Source organism: Acyrthosiphon pisum, chromosome A1 (assembly GCF_005508785.2).
Source record: "Acyrthosiphon pisum isolate AL4f chromosome A1, pea_aphid_22Mar2018_4r6ur, whole genome shotgun sequence".
Classification (NCBI taxonomy): domain Eukaryota; kingdom Metazoa; phylum Arthropoda; class Insecta; order Hemiptera; family Aphididae; genus Acyrthosiphon; species Acyrthosiphon pisum.
The window spans coordinates 123,616,557-123,643,152 of record NC_042494.1 but is presented as its reverse complement, the minus strand read 5'-3'; the positions used below and the strand labels follow the sequence as shown (position 1 = coordinate 123,643,152).

The window sequence follows — 26,596 nt, the reverse complement described above, 5'->3', positions numbered from 1 at the left end:
TCACCATAATCCACTTCAGTGTTTCGGTATTCATACTACAGAGAAATACAGAAACAGCTGAGTACAGATTAGTATAATAAATTAATAACACGATTTCACTTTGTTAACAAAAGTCATGGAAGTATATAAATAAAATATTTATACAATTAATATGTTAAACAGAAAAAACCTCAAACATAATTTAGATAATATGTATTCACTGTTCTTATTGTACACTTCAAATGTTTGTTTGAACAAAATATAATATGTCCCATTTTGTAATATTAAAAGTGATAAATAACTAATGGTTTTTTTTAATTGATTAATTCTTTTAATATCTATCATAATTCGGTATGGCTACATACATTTTCAGGCTAATTTCTTTGGTCGTGGTCCAATTTTGTACCAGTTACACATTACCTACAACTTACATACAACCGTTTTGAATCCGTACACTTGTATATTCGATAATTTGTTCTATCTCAGAACGAATTTCCTCCAATACAATTTAAAATTAATCGATTAACGGACGAATAAAAATATTATATGATCGGTACACGTTTTATTTAAACGTCTACATGAAGATAACTGCAATCTTAGTTCGTGATAACATAATATTATGATTGTACGCATCGACGTCGTTATGACAGTGTAATAATTCACATATACAAATACAAGGTCCCAATGTGTGCAATAAGTCTAACTAGTTTCAGTCATTCGGATTGATTCATCGTCGGCACACGCGTCGACTCCGAATGCCGTCCGTGTACTTGTCGGTCGACTAACTGTTACGTCTTTTATCGTAGGTGAATATAAAATAATATATGTTATATTTGTAAAAGAAAATTGTTGCCCGCGCTCAAATTATAAATATATTATAATTTTTAAAAAATAGTCCTAGTAATTGAATGCCTAGATATATATGTAAAAGGACTTGCGTTTAAACGTCGTTTTCTGTGTAAAACAAATTACGTGATTTGAAATGTAAGTACTCACCTGCTATTATACTATGGATATTTTTCTTATAAACAAATACAAACAATTATTTATTTTAGATAGAATACGTGTGTTGTGAGCAAAATCTTGTTTTAGTATGAATTGTATTTTATAGCTCGATCTATTTTAAACTATAAACATGCGATATTATAGTATTGTGTAAAAGCTAGAACAGTAGGGTACCTACATGGCAATAAAATATTATTCAAATGTATAGAATTTATTCTTTCTAATAAAATACGATTAAATTTAATCTACAATTACAAATTTCGCAAGAGACCATAATAATATGTACCCGTAGTTTATTCAAACACATATTTTAATACAACTGTTCAAATTTATGTTAAATTAAAATTGTATACAAAATTTACAGACAAAATTTATCAAACGCAGTACTTATATATTATTTTCTATTCGTATTGCTACTTACAGAGTTGTAGATCGTTTGAATGTCATTACTTTCGATATTCGTCCTCTAAAATTACGATTTGAATACAAGTAAAGACAAACCACGCAAAACAACTGCAGACGTTTGTCAAAGTATACAAATTAACGCGGCTTACTAATGTCATGTTCATTATTTCTGTTTACTATTCGAGAAAACCGAAGTTATTGTTTGACCATACTAAAAAGCGACACCCACGTTCTTAGATGTTGAATATAAATATTAAAATATTATTAGACATTCTATTCGAATGTGGAATGTGTATACTAATAGGTTCTAGACTCTTGTGATGATATTGATCGATTTATGTTAATTATATTGTAAAAACAGAAAATAATAATAAAAGCTATAGCCTATAATTGTTGATTATTAAGTATATATTATAAGTAATAAGATTTACGTAGACAGTTTTAAATTAACATAATAATAAAATAAATGACTAAATAGTAATTAGGTATATCAACGATAAATTAAACACATTCTCAGTTCTGACAAAATTACAAAATCCAAAGTCTATGTACCTAATTGTTCGTTATGTTTATTACATTAATCATTATCTTGTCATTTTTTTATTTCCTCAGTAATTTACTTCTAGACCGGCAAGGCGGCAACTATCTTTTAGATAATTTATTAACTATTAAGTATGCGTAAATACCTACAGCATTTTGTTATAATAAAAGTGGTATATAAACAATATGGTTTAAACACAACGAAGGTGTGTCTGTTTATGCTATAATATCATAATATAGCATTGTGATGTAGGATAAAATAAATATTAATTTTGTGTATCAACTGTTATAAGCACTAAATAAACATCTTCAAAAAATTAAGAATTTTTTTATTTAATTTAAAACATTTTCATTACCTTCTTTGGCTTTGAACCTAAATGTTCTTACAATTGTGGTTTTTTCATTTTCATTTCAATGACTTACTAGAAGCAAAAAAAAACAATTCTACGTTAAAGGTATAAATCAGCATCAAACACAGGTTAGTTTTATTTGAATTCTAACAAAACCTCCAGCTTAATAGTTTATTTTAATTTTCCGCCATCTTACGTCCTTATACTACTTGCTTTTTAATGAACTATTGTATTCTATTAAATGTTTTTGTGATTGCTTATTCTGAATTTCTTAATCTTAATACGAATACTGTTTGTTATAAATTATTAAACATCTCACCGAATAAATAAACAAAACATTTCTATGTTGTATCTATATATCGCATACTTGTTGATACCTGGTTACTTCTTACTTGAAAAGTGGTAAGTTAACCGTTACATTATATCTATGTAAGTTCCTTCACGAAAAAATACTCCCACATTTAAGTTTTTGCACAGCAAAAATACGTCACTTATGTAAATTCTTACACATAAGTCGGAAGATCCGACCGTTGTATTTTCAATTAGTTTAAAATTTGATGATATTTTATTTTTATATCAAATAAACACGTTGTATTATTTTTAACCAAACACTTTTGCTTTTTACAAATATTTACGTTGCACTAAAGTTTACCTACGCTAATTTACGATAAATGAGAGGATTATTATAAGTATAACTATATCGTTTAAACTATATTCAAAGAAACTTTTATATTCAAAATATGTTTAAAAATATTTTATATTTTTATGTTTTAAACATACCTACAATTAGCTCACACTGTAGTTTTTCATAAACCGTTAACTTTGGAAAGTAGAAAAAAATTAACAATAATAAATATCTAAATACGTATGTTGCAGCAATACAATGACACGAAACATTGGAGGCAATATATGTACCGTTTTTACTGGTACAGGAAACCATAATTATAATTACAGACCGGTATTCAGCGATTAATTTCCGGACCTAACGATCGAGGCCATTTAGGCGGCACGTACCACATAATTATATTGTATTTGTGTTATTATTATTCGCAAACGTATACCTATACAGTATAATAATGGGCAGCATAATGCAATTTGATGCACCGGGCTTCTAATTCATTACTTCATTAGATTAATAATTTCATTGAATTGTTTTTAAATCATTCTATTTTACGGCTGTTCATACAATTTAAAGACGGATGTGTACTTGGATTTCATGAGTTTTAATTTCAAACACGGTTGGTGATTAATTTGAAATTAAAATTGAATTAAACACAAAAATGTCTAACGTGGTCTGCAGACAAATAAGGTTAGGTATATTATACCAGGTTATCCATTTAAGGTAGACTCTCATTATTTCAAAAACTATTAACGTTGAACATAATATATATTTACATATTTAGTGTTCAAAAACAAAATTTTTCTAAAAAAATATATAAATTTTACTAGTTTTATCGTTATAATTTTATTTTTTTATTTTTTTAATGACAACATATATTTAGAGCAGCCTATAACTTATAACTATTTACATTTTAGTAGATCTATGGAGTGGTTACAAGGGTACCCAGATAAATGTTGGTTTGTGTTGAAAAAAAGTTTAGATTTCTAAACATCACATAATATCACATAAAATTATATTATGACATTGTAATTGGGTTGTACCTACAGGCTAAAAGAGTCATTCTTTCTCAAATAGTCAAATCCCATTCTTTGAATAATGAATATGCAAATATAAATGAATAATAATGAAACGTAAAAGTCTGCGTGGGTATAATAATTTCAATAATTTGTATCGAGGTCGTTTAATACGGATAAATGTCAAATAATCGTCTTTTATTCAGTCGGGTACAGTGTTGTAGACGAGAGACCGTATTTAATAACTCGATCTAGGTGCTTTTTATAATTTATAAACATAATCAATATGATCCCACTTATTGGCACGCGAGATAATCTACAGCCACCTGCGTCATAGTCATGTCACAGTTTTGGCAGTGTTGGCTGTTGGGCCAATAAAATCTATCCATGATTTTATTTAAAATTCATTGAGTAAATTCCTTAAAACACCCATAATACTTACAAGAATAATTATTAAAAAAGCGGGTAGTTGGATATCGCTCTGCTGTACAGTAGGTTACAAGTGGTCAATGTATAATTGATTGTATTAAACTTGAATTCAATGATATTTTATCATCGTATAAGAAAAACAATTCTGAGTGGAGACCGTTTATCAGTCTGGATATTTTATATCGTTATTATTTATTATATCCTGTAAGTTCAATTAATATTATAATATTATTATTAGATTCTGAGCGGAGCGAGGAAGCTATTGGCTTTACAATGATGTTTATTTATTATTTTTTTTTTATATATATCCCGTATACAAAATTTCTACAAGAAGGAGTGCTTCGATTTCAGCATATAGTATCTTATCTTTTAGTAAATTGGATCAAGATGGTACTTTAGAGGGGTCATTTTCTCAATAGTTATTAAATGCCACGGGAAAAACCACCGAAAAATTACGAAAAAAACGTTAAAAATGGGATTTTAATTTCTTACGCTTTTTTTATCACCATAGAAATGAATAAAAACTTATAATATTATAATATTAATTCAATTTACATGATAAAATAAATAATAATAATATAAAATATCCAGACTGACAAACCGTCTCCACTCGGAATCAATGCAAATACAATCAAATACAATGATATTATATCAATGAATTAAATTCTAATACAATCCATTATACAATGACTCACTTGTAATCTACTGTACAGCAGAGCGACATCCACTTACCTACTTTTTTTTATTCGTCTCTGTGGTGATAAACAAAGCATTAGAAATTAAAATCCCATTTTTAGCGGTTTTTCATCATTTTTTGGTGGTTTTTCCCGTGGCATTAAATAATTATTGAGAAAATCGAAAAATGATCTAAAAGATAAGGTACTATATGTTGAAATCAAAGCACTGCTTCTTGACTCTTGTAAAAATAATGGCAAAATTAAATTAATTTTAAGTTATTTATTTATTAAAGTTATATAAATATATTATAATATTATGTGAAGGTAATCTTTGTAATCGCCGTTTATGCATAGAATTTATTTGCCCAACACTGTTGCAGTTTCAGCCACGGTGATCTACATCGGTCAGGGGAAGAGGGGACAGAGTTAACCTCCGCATACCTCGCGAGTCAAATCGTATCTTGTCTCGAGTAGGCGCCGCGACGCTGATAACGATGATTGTTGGTGTAGGTTACTTGTTTAAAAAATATGTTTACTGAATTTTTTTAACAAACAGTTTTAAACGGTTTGCGCTTTGTGTACAATCTAATAAAAAGTGTTATTGATTTCTCCTTTTACCACGGATATTGTTTGTGTCTTAGGTGACATCCAAGACGAACCGAGCCACGTCACGTCATATTATTATAACTGCCTGCTTCAATACAAATTTATGTCGGAGTGGTTTTCGTATTCTTTCCAAATAGTACAGTTCGACTGACTGAGGTATAGTACCCGAACAGAATATGGACTTGGACAGCACATCTCCACCGTCGTCGTCGAGACTTCCACCTCCTTCTACAACGCCGTCGGCGCAGGTGACCAACAGGGTCAAGCGACCAAACTTGTTGCACATGTCCAATACCGGATATAATGGCAACGTCGATGACCGTCACAACGCCGACCAAAGCGACGCCCTTCTGCTGTCTCCGCTGTCCAACGATGCACTTCTGTCTCCCAACCCTGACGCAGCCACCGGCAATGTCGAATCCCCTGCAATCTTGTCCAACGGACAACCAGTCACGGTTTCAGTAGCCAAACACAAGTACAAAGCCTCAATTTAATAATTATTATTTTTATACGTTTTGTTCGTAACGATTCTTATATTTTTGTAACTTTAAATTTTAAAGGTCAGTTTCACCAAAATATACATTTCTGAATTTACGAATTTACCGTTATTTTGTGGATATATTTTGATTTTCGTGGACAGCTAGATTTTAATTAAAAGTTGTTTTTATAAGTTTTACAATTTTTTTTTATCTACCAAAAGAATGATCATTCACAAAATTTAAAAACTAGCCCATAAAATCAGGAATGTTATCCTCTAAATTGTTTATAAGTATATTGAAAAGTTGATCAAGCTAGTTTTTTTTATTTCCGCATAATTTCACCAGGATGTAAACAGTTTTTTTCGAATTTTTGAGAAACTAATTGTCCCTAAAAATCATAGCTTATCTATAAAATAAAATTATATAATGTTCATTCACAAAATTATGATATAAAGCGAGTGTTTTTTTTTAAATTTTTTATAAATACTTTTTGATTCATGAAGAAAATATAATGTCCACAAAAATTAAAACTAATTCGAAAAATCACGCAAATTATCTATGAAATAACGTAAATGAGAAAGGTCATAAATTGGCAAATGTACATGCTGGTGAAATGGGACTTAATTTGAAGCCAGTCGAACACATCATAAAGTACACAATATCTATTACCTACGTTAATATATTATTAGAGAAACGCTGTGAAAAAAAAGCACATACGTCGATAGACCAAATCGGTTGTCGATTGAGAGGACACTGTTTATTCTTAAATTCGATAGCTGATATCTAATATGGAATGCAACTGAACCGTATAACCCACGTGAGACTTATCTTTAAAGTTCAGATGTTAAAGTGTGTGAACGTCTTATTTTGAATGTCGTTTTTTTACTAACCCAAATACTATTTTTCGTCACACTTCATAATATTATTATATTCCAATTGAATATAGTAGTATAGGACTATAGGTAGAGTATAGGATTAAAAATAATTAAGAACAACAAATCAGAAATCAATATTAATATTATAAGACGAGTGATTTAATAATTTTAAATTTTAACACTAGTACACAGCTACCTATAGGTTTTAATTTATTTCCCTATAATTGTATGAATATTGATTATCAACTTTTAAATATCCAGTACCTAAGTTAACTGATATTTTTCGTTGGCAATCATCTCGAGGATAACAGTTTAAAATCATCTCGATCATTCGCAATCGCTATAACCACGGTGAATTAAAATCTAGAAGTGCTACGATCATTTAAAATATATAATATGATAAAAAAGAGTTGTGTCTTAATGTACGTAGATTTATACTTATTTGTAGGCACTTGTACTTGAGCACATCAATTATTATTATTATTATTATTATTATTATTATTATTATTATTATTAATCTGTTACAAGCAGTTCGTCCAAAGTAGGTATACTGATTATTTATAATAGAAAACTATGACGTTTATAATGGTAATTATTATTTAGTCGTAAATGTTATCTCTAATACATATTATGTAGAGTTAATAGTTGTACTAAATGTCTAAATCCATTTAAAATATTTTTATAGTACAACAATATAAATTATTTCTATATAGTAATAAACATATTAAAAATATTACAAGCACATAATTATTATATCTATGTTTAGAATTTTAGATCTTCAATAACTACTAAACAAATGGTTTTAATGGACGATGCACCAAAAATAATGTAGAGAAGAAATATTTAAATTTTACCTATTGCTTTAAAAAAAAAAAATTGTTCTCATTAGTATCCTATATGCAGTATTTAACTTACGAAATATGAATTAAAACAAATAATAAATCATTTAAATCTGCAATACTAACATTAATTCTCGATATTTTATATAATGAATATTAATTGGAATAATTTTTAAGTTTTAAGAATTATATTCGTTATAATTTCATTAAGTAATCAAAGGTCTTCTGAACTCTAACGGGGATGACACTACATTCTGCAAAACATGTCTTTTTTATTCATTAGATACATTATAGTATCACACAAACTTACTGCAGTTTTTGTAAATCGAATAATAGATTGTAAAATAAAAAGTTAAAAATAATTCAGTGAAAAATAACATTTTTAAAAGCTAATATAGAATTTTAATACCTGCGTAATTAAGTTTATATTTTATAATTTATTAATTAATTAATATTTTTTATTTTATCTTATATTTTTCTATATAGCTTTTTTTTTAAAATACTTACGTGTTTTTACATACATAAAAATAGATAATTTTTCTTATAAATGTCTAATCTAATTGTTACAGTCTACCATAATAGGCACACAATTAGTATGGTTGTAACAATATTTTTGGTATCATCTGGTATTAATCATGGCGATAATCACAAGAAAATAAATACTATAATCATCCGTTGGTACAGTTTTAACGTTATTATATTAAATATAATTACAATCATTCCAATAATTAAAATAATTATTACTATAATGTAGCAATCGGTTTAGTTTGATAAAATATTATTACCCGTATAAATTAAATTGACGAAAATTAAAAAAAATTGTAAAACGTGATAATATCGGAAAGACGTATGAACGAAGATTCTGAGCAAATAAATCACTGTGACACCGATAAGTCGCTTTTCGTTTTAACCGGTTAAACAAACCAGATCGATTATAACGGTACATTAATATTTTATCTGTACGACTAATATTTTTATTATCATGCTATATAGGTAAGTATAAATCATAAAACCTAATTAAACGCGTTTAGCGTTAATCTCTCGACTATGTAATAATTTGTATGTAGTAAGTCCACATAAATTAAAGTGTATGGTTGTAATTTGATACGATCTTTAAATAACGACGAAAAAGTATAAAGAAAAGTATACAATTTTCAATTTTGTTATTACTTATTTGTTGCATTTTAGGATCACTTGTTATGAAACTGTCTCAAACAGACAATTTTTTTTCATTATTATTATTAGAAGTAAAGCTTTAACATCACATGTCATTAGCCTTTTTTTCCATATTAATGACGACCGGGAAGAGAACCGCGATTTGCATTACAGCTCCCCGGATATGCCATTAGCAATTTAAACATAAAAAAAAAATTACAAATCGTATTAAGACTTAAAGATTACGAAAAAATATTTGTACATTGTTAGAATTTGTTTATGAAATTAGTTTTCGTTAAAAAAGTAATTATTTTAGTTATATTGTTTTCGTTGAGTGCTTCTTCCATATTCAGAGGTATTGCTAGAATGTTTCTTATGTCCCGGTACTTCGTGCAATCTAGAATGATTTGTTGAACTGAAAGATTGGCGTGACATTCGTCGCAAGTGGGTGGAGGATTTTTGCTGATGAGGAAAAAACCGATAAATGTAAAGTCATAATAAACATTTTTTAGATTGTGCACAATGGGCAATGAACGATCGTTAGTTTTAAATGTAAAATCAAAATATAATATAATCTATTTCATATCTCATGTATAATATTATCTTATATTGAACTTAGGCTATGTGCTTTATACATATTATTTGTATACTCGTGTGCGGTGTAGGTAGATGTGATGAAATTATCTGATATCCTGCTATAATAATATTTTCACGCTCGTCATCTTTTTCTTCCAGCTAATATATGATTGAAAACCTAATATGCCTCTAATAGCCATATACATTGTAATATTACTAAAACATAATCCCAATTCGACAGATTGTAGATATTTATTTGAATTTTGCGAAATCATTTAAATATATTATAGCTAATATTATATTATATATAGCTAGCTATTAAAATATTATATATTTTTTAAATTTCAAAATGATAAATTAATTGTATTACATATTTAAATTTAAAACCAACATAGACAAATAGGTTTTTTACGGTTTAATGTAATTATTAAACAATTAAACTGTGATATTTAGAAATATTAAAATTTTAATGCGAGCAATCTACGTTATTATTTATTAATGTGTTAACCAATGAAATCATGGCAATATATCTAATATTATTTCGTAATGACCACATACATTAATCTATCATATCATACTCAAAACACTGTTAGTATGCAGATAGACATATTTGGTGAATACTGTGCAGTGTTCATAATAATATTCTCAACGTAATAAATAGCACGCGCGAGTTATGTGTGATATTATTCTCGGGAAATACAACTGTTTTAGCTGTGATTTTAGGTGTGATCGATATTCCACGATAATATTGAATATTATATTATAATACTGTGAAACTTTCATTTTTCGAAGTCTCATGGGCAATGAAAAAAATTCGTATTCTAGAGAAATAAATTCATAAAATTTTAATGAAATTTGACTCTAATTTTGTTTGGTTCTCAAAAATATTTCACTAAACAGAAAATTTCGTTAAATGAAAATTCGTTCTATGAAAGTTTTACTGTATATTGTAATGCGCGCATTGATGTTGAACATAATAATATATAGATGCGGCATTCCATATAAATCTGTAAAGACGGGTTTCCACTATACACGTACGCGTGTACGTGCATACAAATCCTTTGCTGTGATTGGTTGGTTAGGTTAAGTTACCACACGTTTAACCACGATACCGTGTTTTTGAGCAAAGCTGAAGATTTTTCGTGTACACGGAAAACGTGTATAGTGGAAACCCACCTTAAGCCAACACAATCACCGATACCATTGTTAACCGCAACACCGTTAATTTCTTTTCACTCGACTTGTTGAAATGTCAGTTTTTTTAACGCTCATCAGAGGCTTCTGTGCAATTGAGAACCATATTATTATCGTTTCTCCCTCCATTGTCATGGCATATAGTTAAGATAGGAATGCCGGAACCATAATATTATAATATGCTGCAGTTTAATATCAATATGATCCGAATATAAAATAACGATGACATTTTTACCTATTTGTAAATTATTGTGACTAAATTATTATATTAATTTATAATCGTCCGAAATCTCGACATTATTGTTTCAGTACGAGAAAGTCCCATCTGTCATCACCGTCGGTGTACAGAAAGGCCAAACGGAGGGCGTTGTACAAGAATGGCGAGTGCAACATCGTCCTGGAAAACGTGTCGAAACTTCGGCGGCGGTACTTGCAGGACCTGTTCACCACACTGGTGGATGCGCGATGGCGATGGACCCTGTGCGTGTTTGTCATGAGTTTCCTGCTCAGTTGGCTCGCTTTCGGCATCATCTGGTACCTGATCGCCTTCACTCACGGCGACCTCACGCCCGAGAACATCGACAACCCGTTGTGGTCGCCATGCGTGATCAACATGAAAACGTTCATGGCCAGTTTCTTGTTCAGCGTGGAGACGCAGCACACCACGGGGTTCGGTTACCGCATGGTCACGGAAGAATGTCACGAGGCCATAGTGTTTTTCTGTTTCCAGAGCATCGCTGGTTTGATGATCCAAGTACGTTATCGCTTGTAAACGATCCGTTTGGCATTTTGGCGTATCAATAACCGTTACGGTTTTGATTTTTGATTTTGAACACATACCTAGGTACGTTATGATAATAATATTATTGTCATTGATGTTTAGTGATTTTGAATTTTTGATAAAAATAAAATTCAATTTCGGTTAAACTTTGTATTTGGCCCGAAATACAAATTTTGCTTGGATGAAAACAACCAAACTCACTACGATGACCCAAATCCGTAGACTCAAAACCAAAAGGCGCTATCTCAAAATAACAATTTTTTCAAGAGAACAATATTTTAAACATCAAACTGTTAAACACTTATGCGTTAAGATTTTTAATGATTATCAAACCTAAATATTTAATAAGTTATTCTGCGTTAGTTCTAGTAATTTAGATCTTTTCCAAGCAAAACGATATTGTAAACAATTTCAGTTAGGAATCAGTTGAATTTTTACAGAGAGAAACATTTTGGTTGTGAATATATTAAATTTTCTCTTAGTAATATTTTATTCTGAATTAAATGTATATTTCTCGAGAAACAAAATTACTAAATTTACAATAATTAATATTATTGTACTAACATATTATTATTATTGCATAATTTACATAATTATTATGAGATAGCATTTTTTGCTTATCATTAATTTTACTTACTTTAATGTACCTACCTATAGATAGAACCTATTTGTTTTAATTCTATAATATTAGGAACCAAAAGATTCTATTTAGATCATTATATTAAATAACACATATTATATAATCTTAATTTTAATAATTCAGCTCAGTTAAAATGAAGTTATTTAGATTATTGCATTACCATTTACCACCTTGGTCGCCGGTCATGCTAGTGTTTGTGAATTTTTATTTTTCTTTAAAATATAATAACTTATACTGTAGCGTACTATTCATACTGTATGGCTTAGGCAATTGCATGTGATTATATACTAAATTGTTGGATCAAAAAATATCTTTTGGTTTTATATATTAAATAATAGGTGATTATATGAGCTGAATACAAGCTAGATATTACTACAATGGGCCATTAGAGTATATAGTGTGACCAGCGAAAATAGAAGCTTGACATAGTGACATATAGCTCGCATAGTGGTCGTTTTCGTGCAGTCCATGGATTTCACAATATCCCAAATGTTTATGTGATCTGTGTCACGCTTATTTTTCATAAAACTAATAGCCGACACAACAGCTGTATTTCAGCTATTATATAAAAAATTTTGAGTACCCTAACTAAATGTACATTGTGATTGTATAGATATATAAAATCTTTTGTTTTTACATTTTACAACAAATAACGCGCGTTTGAAATTATTTTACGCGGGAAAGTGGTCGTAGAAAATTTGCCACCATGCTAGCGATGATCAAACTTCTAGTTTCGCTGCGGTATAACCGCATAGGGCTGTCAATTTGATAAAGTAAAAATTAAAAACCTTAAAAAATACGATATAAAATGCACTGTAAATCCCGAAAATTAATATCAAAATTTAAAATATATATACAAAAATGAATAAGTAGAAAATTAAAAAAATATCGAAAAACATATTAAAAAATTTAAAATTTACCTATATTATAACCTGAAAAAAACTTATAAATTCAAAAATTTCATAAGTAAAATGCAAAAAAAAATTCAAAATAAAAGATTCAAAATTTGATTCGTTATACCTAATGTAAACGTCTTAAGAAATCGGTACTTTTGAATAAGTTAAAAGTAGTGCATTTTTTTTTTACAAATTTACAGCCCTAGTCATAAAGTTTAAGCAAAATTAACTTTTTAATTAAACTACTTTTTAATTTAATCCCTACCAATGGTTGTACTATGATACATATAGAATAACAAATTTAAAAATGTATACAATATGTGCTATGTATGTAGGTACATGTAGGTACATCAAACATAGTCTAGGTTATATAATTAATATAGTATAATAATTATTTGTTTTATGTAATTTATAAGTAATTTTAAGGCAAATGGAGAAGGTTGGATGGGTTATCATAAGTCATTAACCGTATCCATAAATGTATTATCCTACGCAGACGAAAGAACCGATCGGTATCTTAATGCTATTTATTTGCAGGCGTTCATGGTGGGCATTGTGTTCACAAAAATGGCACGTCCAAAACAACGCAGCCAAACGATCATGTTCAGCAAGAACGCTGTGATATGCCGAAGGGATGGGCAACTGTGTCTTATGTTCCGCGTTGGTGACATGAGGGAAAAGTCACATCTGATCGGCACCACGATCCAGACCAGACTTATAAGATCCCGAGTGACGCCGGAAGGAGAAGTTTTATCGCCACATGTTACGAATTTGAAGGTAAGCAACTAGAAAGAAACCCGTTTACGAGCAAATATAATGGTTCACTTAGGTAGGTATAACGTATAATATATTTTTAGTTGTGTTAAGAAAAATATAAAAATAAAATATATATAATAATTATTATACCTACATGTATTTTTTTACATTTCTCAAGTATGTCGAGTATAATATTATATAACATCATCTATAAAATTCTTTTTGGAGAAATGTTTGAAATAATAGGTACATATTTACAAAATGCAAGTTATATTTATAAGCAGTTGTGGTCCAATTTCAATATCACCCATATAAAAAATATTAGATTTATCAGGAGTAACAGAAGGTATTCAAAATGTCGATGTATCAAGAGTTGTTGAAATAAAAATACCGTACAAGGAATAATATGACATAAATTAATGACTAAAATTACTTTGATAAGACCACAGATGTATTATTTATATATTTGCTGTTACGAATCACTGCAGATAACAGAATAGAATATGGTGTGGCTAACTTCAGTTATTGATAAAACAATACAAACAAGACTAAAAGTATAATATATTTATCAGACACAACAATTTGTTATAAAAATACAAGAAATAGGAGTTTTTAATTACTGAAAAATATTTTGATATCTTTGAAACATTCATGAATATTTTTTAATACAAGAAATTTAAATTCGTTACAATTGGTATATAAAAATTGACAGATAAACTGAGAGGTTTAGGCCCTCCTCGCCATTAGAAGCGCCAACGCTGGACAGTTTTCGTCAAATTTTATCATTAAAAGAACATTCCGATTTCAGATAAACATAGACGACCACGACGAACGCGTATTCCTAATGTGGCCGACCGTAGCCGTACATAAAATCGACCAGGACAGTCCACTATACGGGCTAAGTGCGGCGGACCTGTTGAACGAGAGATTCGAAGTGATCGTGATCCTGGAGGGCACCACCGAGTCTACGGGGCAGACTACGCAGGCGCGGACGTCGTACATGGCGTCAGAAGTCCTATGGGGCCACAGGTTTCGCCCGTTGGTCAAATATTGCAAGACGAAATTGATGTACGAAGTCGACTACTCGCAGTTCCACGACGTGTTCAATGTCGACACGCCACTGTGCAGTGCCAAAGATCTTGAAACGTACTTGATGATCAACGAGCCGAAAGTCATAGTATGATTCGTTAATCGTTACCACCTAAGTATAATGCAAACATACATATTATTTGATTTTCTTCAACTTTTATTTTTTATAACTCTGAAAGTGTGAAATCTTTACCTATTAGTTAAATTTAAACAACATTATTGGCACAATTTATTTTTTTTTATATATGATTGCTGTACATACAATTTTTCTAATTTAATAATCATGACTTTTATGTAACAATATATCTTTGTAGCGAGAATTATTTTTTGATTATTTATCCAAACAAAGATAACATTTTAAAGTTGTTCAAAACGGCAAAGGATATACTTTTTAGACTGCTACTTACTAGTATTATATACTATTTATATAACGTTCCATCTAAACTTAAATCATACATAGGTTATATGTATTAGTTAAATACATATTTAACATTAGATATATGCCGTGTCGTTCTCGCAGCCGATAGTGGAGTGTCTCCTTGTGTTCAATAGTATCTCAAATCTCTAAACTAGTAGGTAGGTACCCCAGATTATTATTAATTTAAGTTAATTGTAGATTTTGCACAATTAATACCAATATTTTTAACCCAGGATCTAGCAACCGCTCCTCCAAAATGTAAATTGATAAATGATTACACTACAAAATATTTTATCATAAGTGATTAGTTAAACATATTTCAATTATATGTTTTTATAATAATACAATATCATTATAACAGATAAAACATTAATTGTATTTTCTTCAAAACACGATAACTCCTATACATAACTTAATAAAATAAAATGCATATTACAAGATTAAATCTAATAAAAGTATGTAATAAAACATATTATGAACTAGTGAGTTGAGAATTTTAAAGGAGGAAATCATTTTAATTCAACTTCAGGTGTAAGCTTATTAACTGGCTAGTGTATACTACTAATTTTAAAGAGTACGATTTTTGCGAAGTTAAAAGTCTCCCTAACCCTAACTCTATCCACCGCCACATTAACCTCAACATATATATTATATTGTACAGTCAACTGCAAGGTAACTGCCCAGCACCGTTTATCAATATAATATTATTATTTCATGAAGAAAAAAATATTAATATTGTCTATGAGAAAAAAAACGTAGGTAATCAATTAACACCGTTACAAAAATATTGAATACATATGTATAACTGTTCAATTATAAAATATAATATCAAAAGATTTTTTTGGAACGATGAACTACCGTGGAAATATTATATCAAAAAAATCAAATCACTATCAGTCGACCATCTACAATGTAAAAAAAAATTTTATATAATATCTGGTAGACGAGGAACAAATATAATATGTATAGAATAAATTACAATTTCAAATATTGAAGAAGAAATACATTATGAAATTTTTTTTACGATTTCCCACTTTGATACACAATAATATAAATTCTCATAGTGAAGCACCTCCTTGTCTACTGTCAAAACCATATAGATACCAGATAAAGCCTATAAATGTCTGACAACCTCTTCGTAGCCCTCAGCTCAATCCAAAATAACATAAACAAAATCATCACATTTCTAAAACTTATTGATATAATGATATGTACAACTTAATCTAAAGAAAATATTGTATTAGTTATATGTAACTACTAATTTTTTATTTTTTGCAAGCTTATAACCTAGTAATAAAATTGATGCTGTATCATAAATAAAAAAAATATATAATAATAATTCATAATATTATTATAGTCATATCTAGGTACGTCATTTTTTTTATTTTTGTACATATTTTGCATATTATGTCTTGATTCAATCAAATGTCTGCATTAATCCGTATTCGTTTTATAAAAATGCAAAAAAATATACAATCATTAATAATTGTTCACACAATATATTATGTTCGTTCAAATAATAATAATTATTAAATCACACCAATTACTTTTTTGGACAGCAGTCATGATTATTTCATATCTGGTGTTCTTTGGTAATGCCAAAATATGTATTTGCAAATCAATATATTTTTACATGAACATAGTTTCACTGCAAAATGTATTTGACATTTTTCCCTTTTTAATTATGATCAAACTCCCGTAAACATAATAATCAATAGGTAATCAAATGTACGAGTATGGTGGTCTGAAGAATGATTTATTTAAAATAAATGAAAATGTACATCTCACCAATATTTCTTAAAATATTAGAATAAATATCAAATTATAATACGCATGACATGGAAAAAAATTGTATACAATTACAATTATTGGAAAATATTATTAATTACATATTATTGTGAATAAATTGCCGGATTCCGACGAATTTAACGAAATATCTGTGTATGGCAAACTCATAATGTTTAAAAACACAAATAAACAATTTAAAAAAAAAAATAATAATAAAAATGACTGGAGATCCTTAAACTGGTTCTAACTCGGACAAATCAACTCGTTTATGTTCATGTAAATTTTCTACAATTTGCCTAAAAATTGTATTTTAATCATGTTGAGATTATTAGTACTTACTTATTAAAAACTAAACATTCCAAATTATTTTATTAGACCTAAAAATGCGTAGGTACATGGGATTTCAATAAATATACAACGATTATGCATAAATAAAAATTGTACAAAATAAAGTAATAATTGTAAAATAAAAAAAAATCCTTAGTACTAAGTTCAAACAGATAATATAACATAATATTAGTTAAAAATGTATGTATGTATTATTATTATTATTATTTTTTTTTTTTTGAGCAACTTAGGTGGAATATTCTGTCAAGTATAATAATATATGAGCTTATAGAAACGTATATAATATAAATTAGTTACGAGTTATTGTTTTAGGATCACACATATGTTGAGTACCTATTCATAAAAAATCTCATTGAAATGTGCGGTCGTAAAACAGTAGTATTTTTAATGTCCAGCCAATTTTACAAAGGAAGCATATAATATATAACTATAAACGTCTTCGGTTTTTGTCGAATTTATATAATATATTGGCTGGACAAAAAAATGTATAATTTAAACTGACTGGTACAGCTTGTACGACTTTTTGCCTAGTAATTGTAGTGGCCGGCGTATTGTGGTTGTTGTTGTTGTTGTTGTCCATGGTAGTAGGGTCCCGATGGATACGAATTTGGTGTAGGATATCCAGCGTAAGCATATTGTTGTTTTTGTGGATATACTGTAAAATATGAAAAATAATTATCATCCATTGGTATATAGTTCGTACACAGTGATAGTGCCATATGGTTTTTTTTAATAGGCGTATCATAAAAAACCTAAATTAATGATTTAATGTTCACGAGTGCTATATTAGCTAAAAATACTATAGAGGTCGGTCAAATTTCGTGACGCAACGTGTTTGAAAAAGTTCGGGTTAATTTTCGGTCCAAGGTTAATGTGTACACGATCTATCTAATTTCATTATTATTTTCATGCTACACTATTTCCCTATTATTGAATACCAACTTTAAATAATTGTGAACTAAGTCCTATTAGTTTTCTATAAGTTCACACAGTGCCCTTGATGTTTATGCCCATAAGTTTGTACACTATTAAACATTTATACTTCCTTCCAACGTATTGTGTCATTGAGCATTTATTCTATAGTAGATAATACGAGACACCAAAACCAAATTGAGCGCTGATCGCTTGATTAATAAAATATTATATAATTATGGTTAAAATATTTTGCACCCCTAATTTTAATGGGTTAATTTTAATCAGTTTTTAAATTGAATGCAGCATCAATTCGTGATCATAGTATGAATATATATGCGCAGCAATGGAACACTGAAAATCACACTGTCGTATTAAATAATTTTAATGGTAGTTAAATGTGATTTCCCCCTGGTGCAAAACATAAAATGGTGCACTTATATTAATATTGTACTGTTCCCCCGTCCACGTTCACAAAAAACATTTGACGATTTAATATCCTTCAGAGAATAAATGCTCAACAGCAATAAATTAGCTCCATCATTGGCACTTGTTAAATACCATATATTATACTAACCAGGCATTAAGTATTGCATGTTGAGAGCCTCTTCTCTTTCGCGTTCGCCTCGTAGACAGATTGCGGCGCCGGAAAATAATATAGCAGACACCAAAGAAAATGCAACGCCAGTCCACGCCATGAAAAACGACCAGTCGTAAGATATACGAGTGTTGTCCTTAAGAATCTGCACAAACACAATAACAACAAACGATAAAATATTAAAAAGTTAGAAAATTATGTAATGAAAGCTGAATTAAAAAAATGTAATTGTTAAGCCGTACCTACGCGTAATTAAAATACATATCCATAATAATAATATATCAACAAAAAAATCTTTATCGCGGATAATTATTGTAGAAACGCATCGATACGATATATGGGATGATTCACTAAATATATGCTCTCTCCAATTTTTTCTTTAATATTAAATTTATTTAAATTCAGATTTTTTAAATTGTTCAGTATACTTAAAAGACCATATTTTCAATTATATATATTTCTTATACCATCTAAGTAGTGTCCTGTGGCAAAACAATATTTTTTTTTGTCAAATTAGAATCAAAAAAACTTTTATACTGTAAATTATTAAGCCGATGACTTTTATAAAAATGTCGATGTTTTTAAATAAGAATTGGAACGATTAGTATCTGAGTTATTAATATATATATATATATATATATATATACCTACTAAGGTTAATAATATCCTAGTCCTAATAAAGACCTTAAAAATAATTTTACAGAAGTATAAAATAGATTTCATATTGAATATATTATACATGATCCTGCATTTTTACAAATTATGAATGTTGATAGATTAATATGAAGTACTAACATTTTAAATTATCATAGCCACCATATCATTTTAACGCGTAATCATTGTCCTTAGTACACAAAGTTAAATAACCCATATTATACTACTCGTTTAAATGTCGATAAGATAACATAATATAAACTAAACAATTAATTTTCAAAAAATGCATATTAGGTATTAACAATTTGCAGGAAAAACGGATATTCTCAATTGAAGAATAGACATTTTTTGATCACCACGACACCTTGAGTGGTATAAAAAATCAAATATTTATAAATACCGATGTATATTTAAAAGTTTCATGAAGCAGAATATTAGAATAAATTTAGTTTTTAAAGATTAAAAAAGGGAGTGTGCAATTGTACAGGGTGGTGAATCACTCTGTATAATTTAGTTAAACAGTTAACTTACGCTATTCCACTGCTGGTAAAATTCGTCTCCTACCACACGTTCCTTTTCGTAATACTCCACACCGTGCCAGAATCCCATTGCGCCAGCACTAAGTAAACCTGAAAACGATATCATATTAGTCATTTTAGCAATAATTTTATTGATTTTTATACAACAAGTAATAATTATCAATATGACTCACATGCCAATAGCACTAAAATTGCAGTGGCCGTGATATTTCCGGGCGATCTTCTCCAGCAACCAGCGACTCCGGTCCAAAAAGCGATGAACATTACGAAAAAGCTCACTATGAATAAGGCGATTGTTGATCTGCCCATATCTAAACGGGAGTAAGTGGATTAATTTTTTAAACTATAACCAATTGGCAATTACTGTAATTTGTGCAAACGTACGCAATCTGGTCATGGCGTCTTCAGAAAACTCATGTGTCTGATTTTCCGGGTCTAAGAAGAAATAGTCGACATTCATACAATGTGTTTCAACAGGACTCAAATATGTTTCAACTGAAAACAAATAAATAATATTGTAATCGACAAATTAAATCGTAACTATTGTTATAGTGAATAGATCGTTATTTTATGTACAAATTATGACAATATCGTTTTCATATTGAAGCACTATTCATCTTCAACTATTTTTTAAATCTCCAATGCATTTGTTTATTCAAGAAAAAAAATAAATTGATAATTAAAGTAGTTTCTCATTCCATTAATTATTATCCATAACATTCATACATGAGTAACACAATTTTTGTTTCTTTAGTTTTATTGTGATATTTATGTTTAGAATCTAACCTTCCTTTCCAATATGGGTTAAAGTCGAAAGTAAGTTAATTATAATTCAACAATATTCATTAAATAAGTACGTGTTTTTCATTGTTCTCGATAGATATTATAATGGCTTTAATATACTATTAAATTATAGTATATGTATTAAAAGAATAAAAACGAACTGTTATATATTATTTGAACGTATTTATTTTACAATGATGTGAGGGTTTTTTTTTATTATTATTTTTATTTGTGTACACGATAGTTGATAAGTAGTCGAAATAATGCTTCGATTTTCAACTTCAGTATCTTGTTCGATGGGAAAGTAAATCTAGTTGGTGAATTCAAAAGGTCAACATTTAAAAGTCCCAGTAGTTTTCAAAAACGTAAAAAAAATACTGGAAAAAAAGAATTTTTACCCATTATCGGTTTTTGACAAAATCGATTTTGGTTTTTGGTGTAACTCTAAAACAAATGACCATAGATACATGAAATATTTTGACCTGTTTTGAGCTGTTTACGAACATTTTCAATTTTCAATTTTTTACTTATTTTTCTATAATTAATGTCAATAAAATTTTATTTGTTGGGTCAAAATGCTTTAAAATGTACCACATATTTTTACAATATCCGATTAAAAATATTGAAATACATTAGTAAGATTTTATTTTATGAGCTTTTAAAGTTCAAATTTTGACATAATTTATCAAATTGAAAATTTACAAATTATCTTGTTGTTAAAAATTTATAAAACTTATAGTTTATAATTTATAAAATGTTCAAATTGTAGAACTAAAGATTGAAAATTTAAACTTTAGTTTTGTAGAAATATTATTCGTGGGTACTTGAAACTTCTAAAGTAGGTATACCTATTATTGTATACAAATATAATAATAAACAAATAATAATAATTCAACTTAACTGGCTACTTTATCAGGTAATAATAACAATATAAATACAATAAAATATCCTAGGCTAACAAACCGTCTCCACTCAGAAACGTTTTTCGTATACAATATTATTATATCATTGAATTCAAATTTAATAACATCCATTACAGTCACCCACTTGTAACCTACTGTACAGCAGAGTGACACCTACTTACTCCCTTTTTTTATACACAAACCCACCTAGTAATTCAATATATGTTTTTGCCTATTTTACTGTACTACAAATTACAATAGTATTATTAAATCGTATTCATAAAATGTCCTATCATGATATCCTGTAATATTTGAGTATAATTTGTTTTGAATTGTTTTATGAATAGGAAAAAATGAAAGGTTTGTTATTCATTTATCGGAAAACAAAACGGTTACCAGCACATACAGAATTGTTAATTAAAATATCTACACTTGTGTTACTAGAAAATTACATTCTCAAAACAAAAAAAATCAAAATTGATACAGGAAGAATGATAATTAATAGTATGTTAGTACATAGTACATTAAGGTCTATACGTATTACAATATTAATATTGTTACCTAATAAGATTTTAAAAAAAACTATAAGAACCATCAATATTTGGCAATCACTTTAAATTATACGGATTGGAACAACATGATATATTTTAAAAAAAGAATTAAAATTAATAATAGTATTTACCATAATATTATTCGCTTCCTTATCGTAAATACACGACATTGAAAAAAGTAAAATCGGGAAGTCGATTTTTATGCAATATAAGATATTGCCAAACATATTTAGGATTATTCTCAACTTAACGTTGAACATTAGTAGTATATAAATATTGGATAAATATTTAAAATAAATACTGAGCAAGGTTACTAAAACAATGTAAAAATTTGAATTTTTTAATAATAAAATGTATATTACATCTGTCTTATTTCATATTATTAGGTATATCAATGTTGTTATAAGTAAATTAAAATGAGAATTTAGTTTGGAGTATAGACGTACTTATTAGATAATTATTTAGATTTGAAAGTATTAATTTTTGCATAACCAACGTGAAAATGTTAAACTGCAATTAATACCAATTAGGTACCTATCACCTTTATGAGGATGATTTGGCCAACATAAAAAATGTTTGATCAATTCAATAATAGATGGTCATTACGTTACATAATAGATATATTACGATTGCAGGCATTCTAAATTCTAATTAATAACGATATTGTACCTATTCAACGACACGTTTTCGTTTCTTTTAATACGTAAGAACAACGCGCGACGTTGAAAAGTCAATGTAATGAATTTAGTGGAGAACAATAGGAATCGATCTTTTTTTCAACAACGATAAGATAAGATTTAGGAATGGAACGAAGTCCAGAATCACGTATTTGATTTTTTTTTATTTGTCATTAAATCGGGGAGAGAAATTCTATTTTATGTACCTACGATAATTGATTATTATTTAAAAAAAAAAAATAAGCGGCGGCAGTATTAGAAAACTTCATGGTCGGTAAATATCGTCATCTGTCCAATCTATACCTACCTATTATAAACGTCACGTCAAGATAATTAGAATATGAAAACGAATTTACCACATTCGCTGCAGCGTAGTCTTATGATTTCATCAAGTAATAACGTTTGAGAATGGGAATGTAGGTATAATACCTGGTTAGCAGCAATATAATGTAATATTTGGGCGATTCGATTGCAAACAAGTAGAATGTTGAAAATACATAATACTATTTTTTAGATTATTTTGTTGGTTTGCTGCGCGAAGGAATAAAAACTGCGGAAGGACACTAAAACTTGCGCAGTCACCTCTATAACATTATAGACAAGGAACTGGTTTGAGAATTTATTTCCATCGCGCATCCCAACAATATTATAATAATTAATATGCAATTATTCGAAAGCCCGATTCTGGCTATTGAATAATAATAATAATAATAATATCATCGTCGTTAAGCCAACACCGAAGACTCGCGTTACAAGTGTCATAGGAGCCGGGGATTTCAAACTATACCTTGTCGATTTGTTTTTTACACTGCGAACAATATTTTTGTACTTATGCCGAGTCGTACGAACAATCCCTATAATCATTTAAAGATTAAATAGTGATCTAAAGTCCCTTAAACATGTGTTAGTGGCCAATCGAATTTTATTAAACCATTAAATGAATACATTTTTCATGCAACCCGGTACTAATGGCTAGTATCTATTTAATATTATTGCGTAACAATATTATACGATTTGGATGATAATTGTACGCGCTTTTCTCTCTTGGAGGAAAAGAACTTACTGCAATGCCGAGTATTCCTTTGACATACTTGTTAATTACAATGTATTATTCTCGCCACTATCTCTGCGGCATTGTATATTATAGTCCATTTCACAAATATAACATGTGTTCACGCTGTTTTAATGTGCGGTCTGAAGCGCATCGAATGTCGGACCACGGTATTACCTACCTACTTTTAATTTAGTTTTAATTCGTCAAGTTTTGTACAATAACACATCTATAGTGTTTAGAGAGGTTCGATAAATCGATCATTATGTTACTCCGTATAGTGGATCGTGAATACCCTCTATATTCATTATTCGATCAACCCACTCGCAAATACGATAATTTGGAATAGTTAAATTCTTACGGTTTTTATGGTTGTTATTACTACCTATTTACTAATATTATTGATATTAAGGGCCAGTATTACAATCATCGGTATGCTTCGATTACGCTTAACCGACTGATAACAGATTTTATTATTGGCCGAATTCGGCCGGTTAGGAGTCGGTTAAATTTAACGGGAGATGGTAATACTGGCCCTAAGTATAGTATATTTTATCGGATAGCATAAATAATCAATATAATAAGTTATTTTTCGTACAACTCGGTAGGTACATAAAAAAAATCATTTTATAATTTGGACAGATTTTTCTATAGGTACATTAATTCGTGCGTGTAACAAAATCTTGTTCTGGCCAAGTCGAATCAGAATCGATGAAAAAAGTTTTTCCAACAAAAATCTTGACCTACCACAATTGAAAATTATATTGTAAATATACTTTTAAAAAATAATTATATTCATATACCTAAGTGATATTATGCGTATACATAATATATAGTAGGTATACATGCAATACATATATAATTATGTAAGAAATATAAATTATTATAAGTTTTGTGTGTTAATTATTTGAATAATAAATTGTTCATTGTTCATTTTTTATTAAATGCGTGGCCACGTGGGTCACTCGTTTTAAAATGTGAAAAGTCTAGATACTAAAATTTAATTAATAAACTAGTTAATTGGTTTTTGAATTTTTGGACAGTCGAACTAAAGTAGTGGAAAGTAGATACAAAGTTTATAATAAACACTTTCGTTGGATTTCAAACACAAAGTAAAATCTATTAATATGATACTATTTTTTTTTTTTTACTATTATTGTTATGTACTTATATATTATCATTATTATCGTTTTCCCAGACACTTTGAGAAAAAACAAAACCGTTATTAGTGCACATTTAACCAGACAAATAGTGTGAAATCACGAATCTCATACTACAGCAGGCGCTATGCACAACCACTTTCTATCGGCCGCTAAAACAAAAAGAGAAATATTGCATTGGTATAAGACGGCGATCGAAGGAAAATAAAAAAAAAACTACCTCCGAAGTAATAATATTATTCCCTTGTGGATTTTTCTCTCGTCCTTTTCTCTTGAGTAGGTATACCTTTTTATGTACGCGCACACACACGATGTGCCACTAAACGTGACCTTGGTTGACGTCCTACAGAAGCAATTATGGGGCACAGTCGCACAGATGGAACCGGTTGCCGGTGAGCCCCTCACGCACGCGCATGGAATGTGGGCAAGTCTCTGGCGAGAACCGGTACAGAGGCAGCTGATGCTGAATGCGGACACTCCTAAGAATATAATATATATACCATCATAATATTATAAGGCCCCGGGATGTCGGCGGGCTTCGTGCTAAAACGATCGTGATGGCTATTAGGTGTTCACGTCAATATCATCATCATCGTGTAGTGATTTCAACTAGGTATCCTTTTCTCGAAATTCTACCCTCGGCAGACAAGTTTTATTGTTACTCTGGGGTATCGCTGTAGTAAGTTGTCGTTGTTGTTGTTGTTATCGTTATTACTGTTGTCAAACATTAAGCAAACTGCACCAGTGTAGTAATAACATTCATATACCAAAACAAAAATATTAAATTTTTCTGAAATGTATTGGTCGGTAAACATTTAAAAATACCTGATATAGAACACGTTGTGTGTTAGATGTAACCTACTCCGCAAAATATATATAAAATAAATATCTACGGACATTAAGATTAATTCTATATCATAATTATTCATTATGCCTAGAAAATATTATGCAATAAGATCTTAATCTTAGTATTATATAATATTATGTCTTATGATAGTTAGTATTAGCATGGGAATAATACAAAATGTTACGATGGAAAACATAATATGATACGCAGATATACTCAGATAACTCTGAGACTATTATTATCACACTTCCGTTTGATAAAAAAACTTCACTATAAATTGTATAGCCTACAATATATTATTATATTGGAATAAAAGTAATAATAACACTCGTAGAACATATTATATTGGATATGAATGCGTAAGACGCGAGATAATATTATAATAATAGTTTTAACAAAACGGTAGGTATTTAAGAAAAAAAAATCCTTATAATATCAAATTATTTACACATTTTTTTACAA

The 26,596-nt window shown here is 29.0% G+C and overlaps 2 protein-coding genes across 10 annotated transcripts in view; one reads left to right on the top strand and one right to left on the bottom strand.

Annotated features, from left to right (window-relative positions):
• Positions 1-684: 684 nt before the first annotated feature.
• LOC100160517 (inward rectifier potassium channel 2) lies at positions 685-15,226 on the top strand. 9 transcript variants are annotated; one of them, XM_008190218.3, is made up of 6 exons: positions 685-963; positions 5,401-5,526; positions 5,662-6,101; positions 11,054-11,498; positions 13,599-13,838; positions 14,626-15,226. In XM_008190218.3, exons 3-6 carry the CDS (start codon positions 5,803-5,805, stop codon positions 14,998-15,000), a joined length of 1,359 nt encoding a protein of 452 aa, XP_008188440.1. In that variant the 5' UTR covers positions 685-963; positions 5,401-5,526; positions 5,662-5,802; the 3' UTR covers positions 15,001-15,226. The 9 variants fall into 9 exon arrangements, with proteins under 9 accessions (XP_008188440.1, XP_008188443.1, XP_008188441.1 ...); XM_008190219.3 differs by having other exon boundaries at positions 690-785; XM_029488216.1 differs by having other exon boundaries at positions 697-781.
• A 1,835-nt stretch (positions 15,227-17,061) lies between these two features.
• LOC100169406 overlaps positions 17,062-26,596 on the bottom strand; it is a 38,743-nt gene continuing 29,208 nt past the window's right edge. Inside the window, exons 3-7 of the mRNA XM_001944272.5 lie at positions 20,548-20,658; positions 20,337-20,474; positions 20,156-20,253; positions 18,950-19,115; positions 17,062-18,115 (exon numbers count right to left, since the gene is read on the bottom strand). Coding sequence (XP_001944307.2) covers positions 17,988-18,115; positions 18,950-19,115; positions 20,156-20,253; positions 20,337-20,474; positions 20,548-20,658 — 641 coding nt within the window. The 3' untranslated portion in view covers positions 17,062-17,987. The remainder of the gene's footprint in view (positions 18,116-18,949; positions 19,116-20,155; positions 20,254-20,336; positions 20,475-20,547; positions 20,659-26,596) is intronic.

Bases quoted from the DNA above. Each gene is read 5' to 3' on its own strand.
- LOC100160517 (XM_008190221.3), top strand. From the start codon at position 5,803: ATGGACTTGGACAGCACATCTCCACCGTCGTCGTCGAGACTTCCACCT. The intron at 6,102-11,053 runs GTACAAAGCCTC...TTATTGTTTCAG, and splicing joins GTTTCAGTAGCCAAACACAA to TACGAGAAAGTCCCATCTGT. The intron at 11,499-13,598 runs GTACGTTATCGC...ATTTATTTGCAG, and splicing joins TCGCTGGTTTGATGATCCAA to GCGTTCATGGTGGGCATTGT.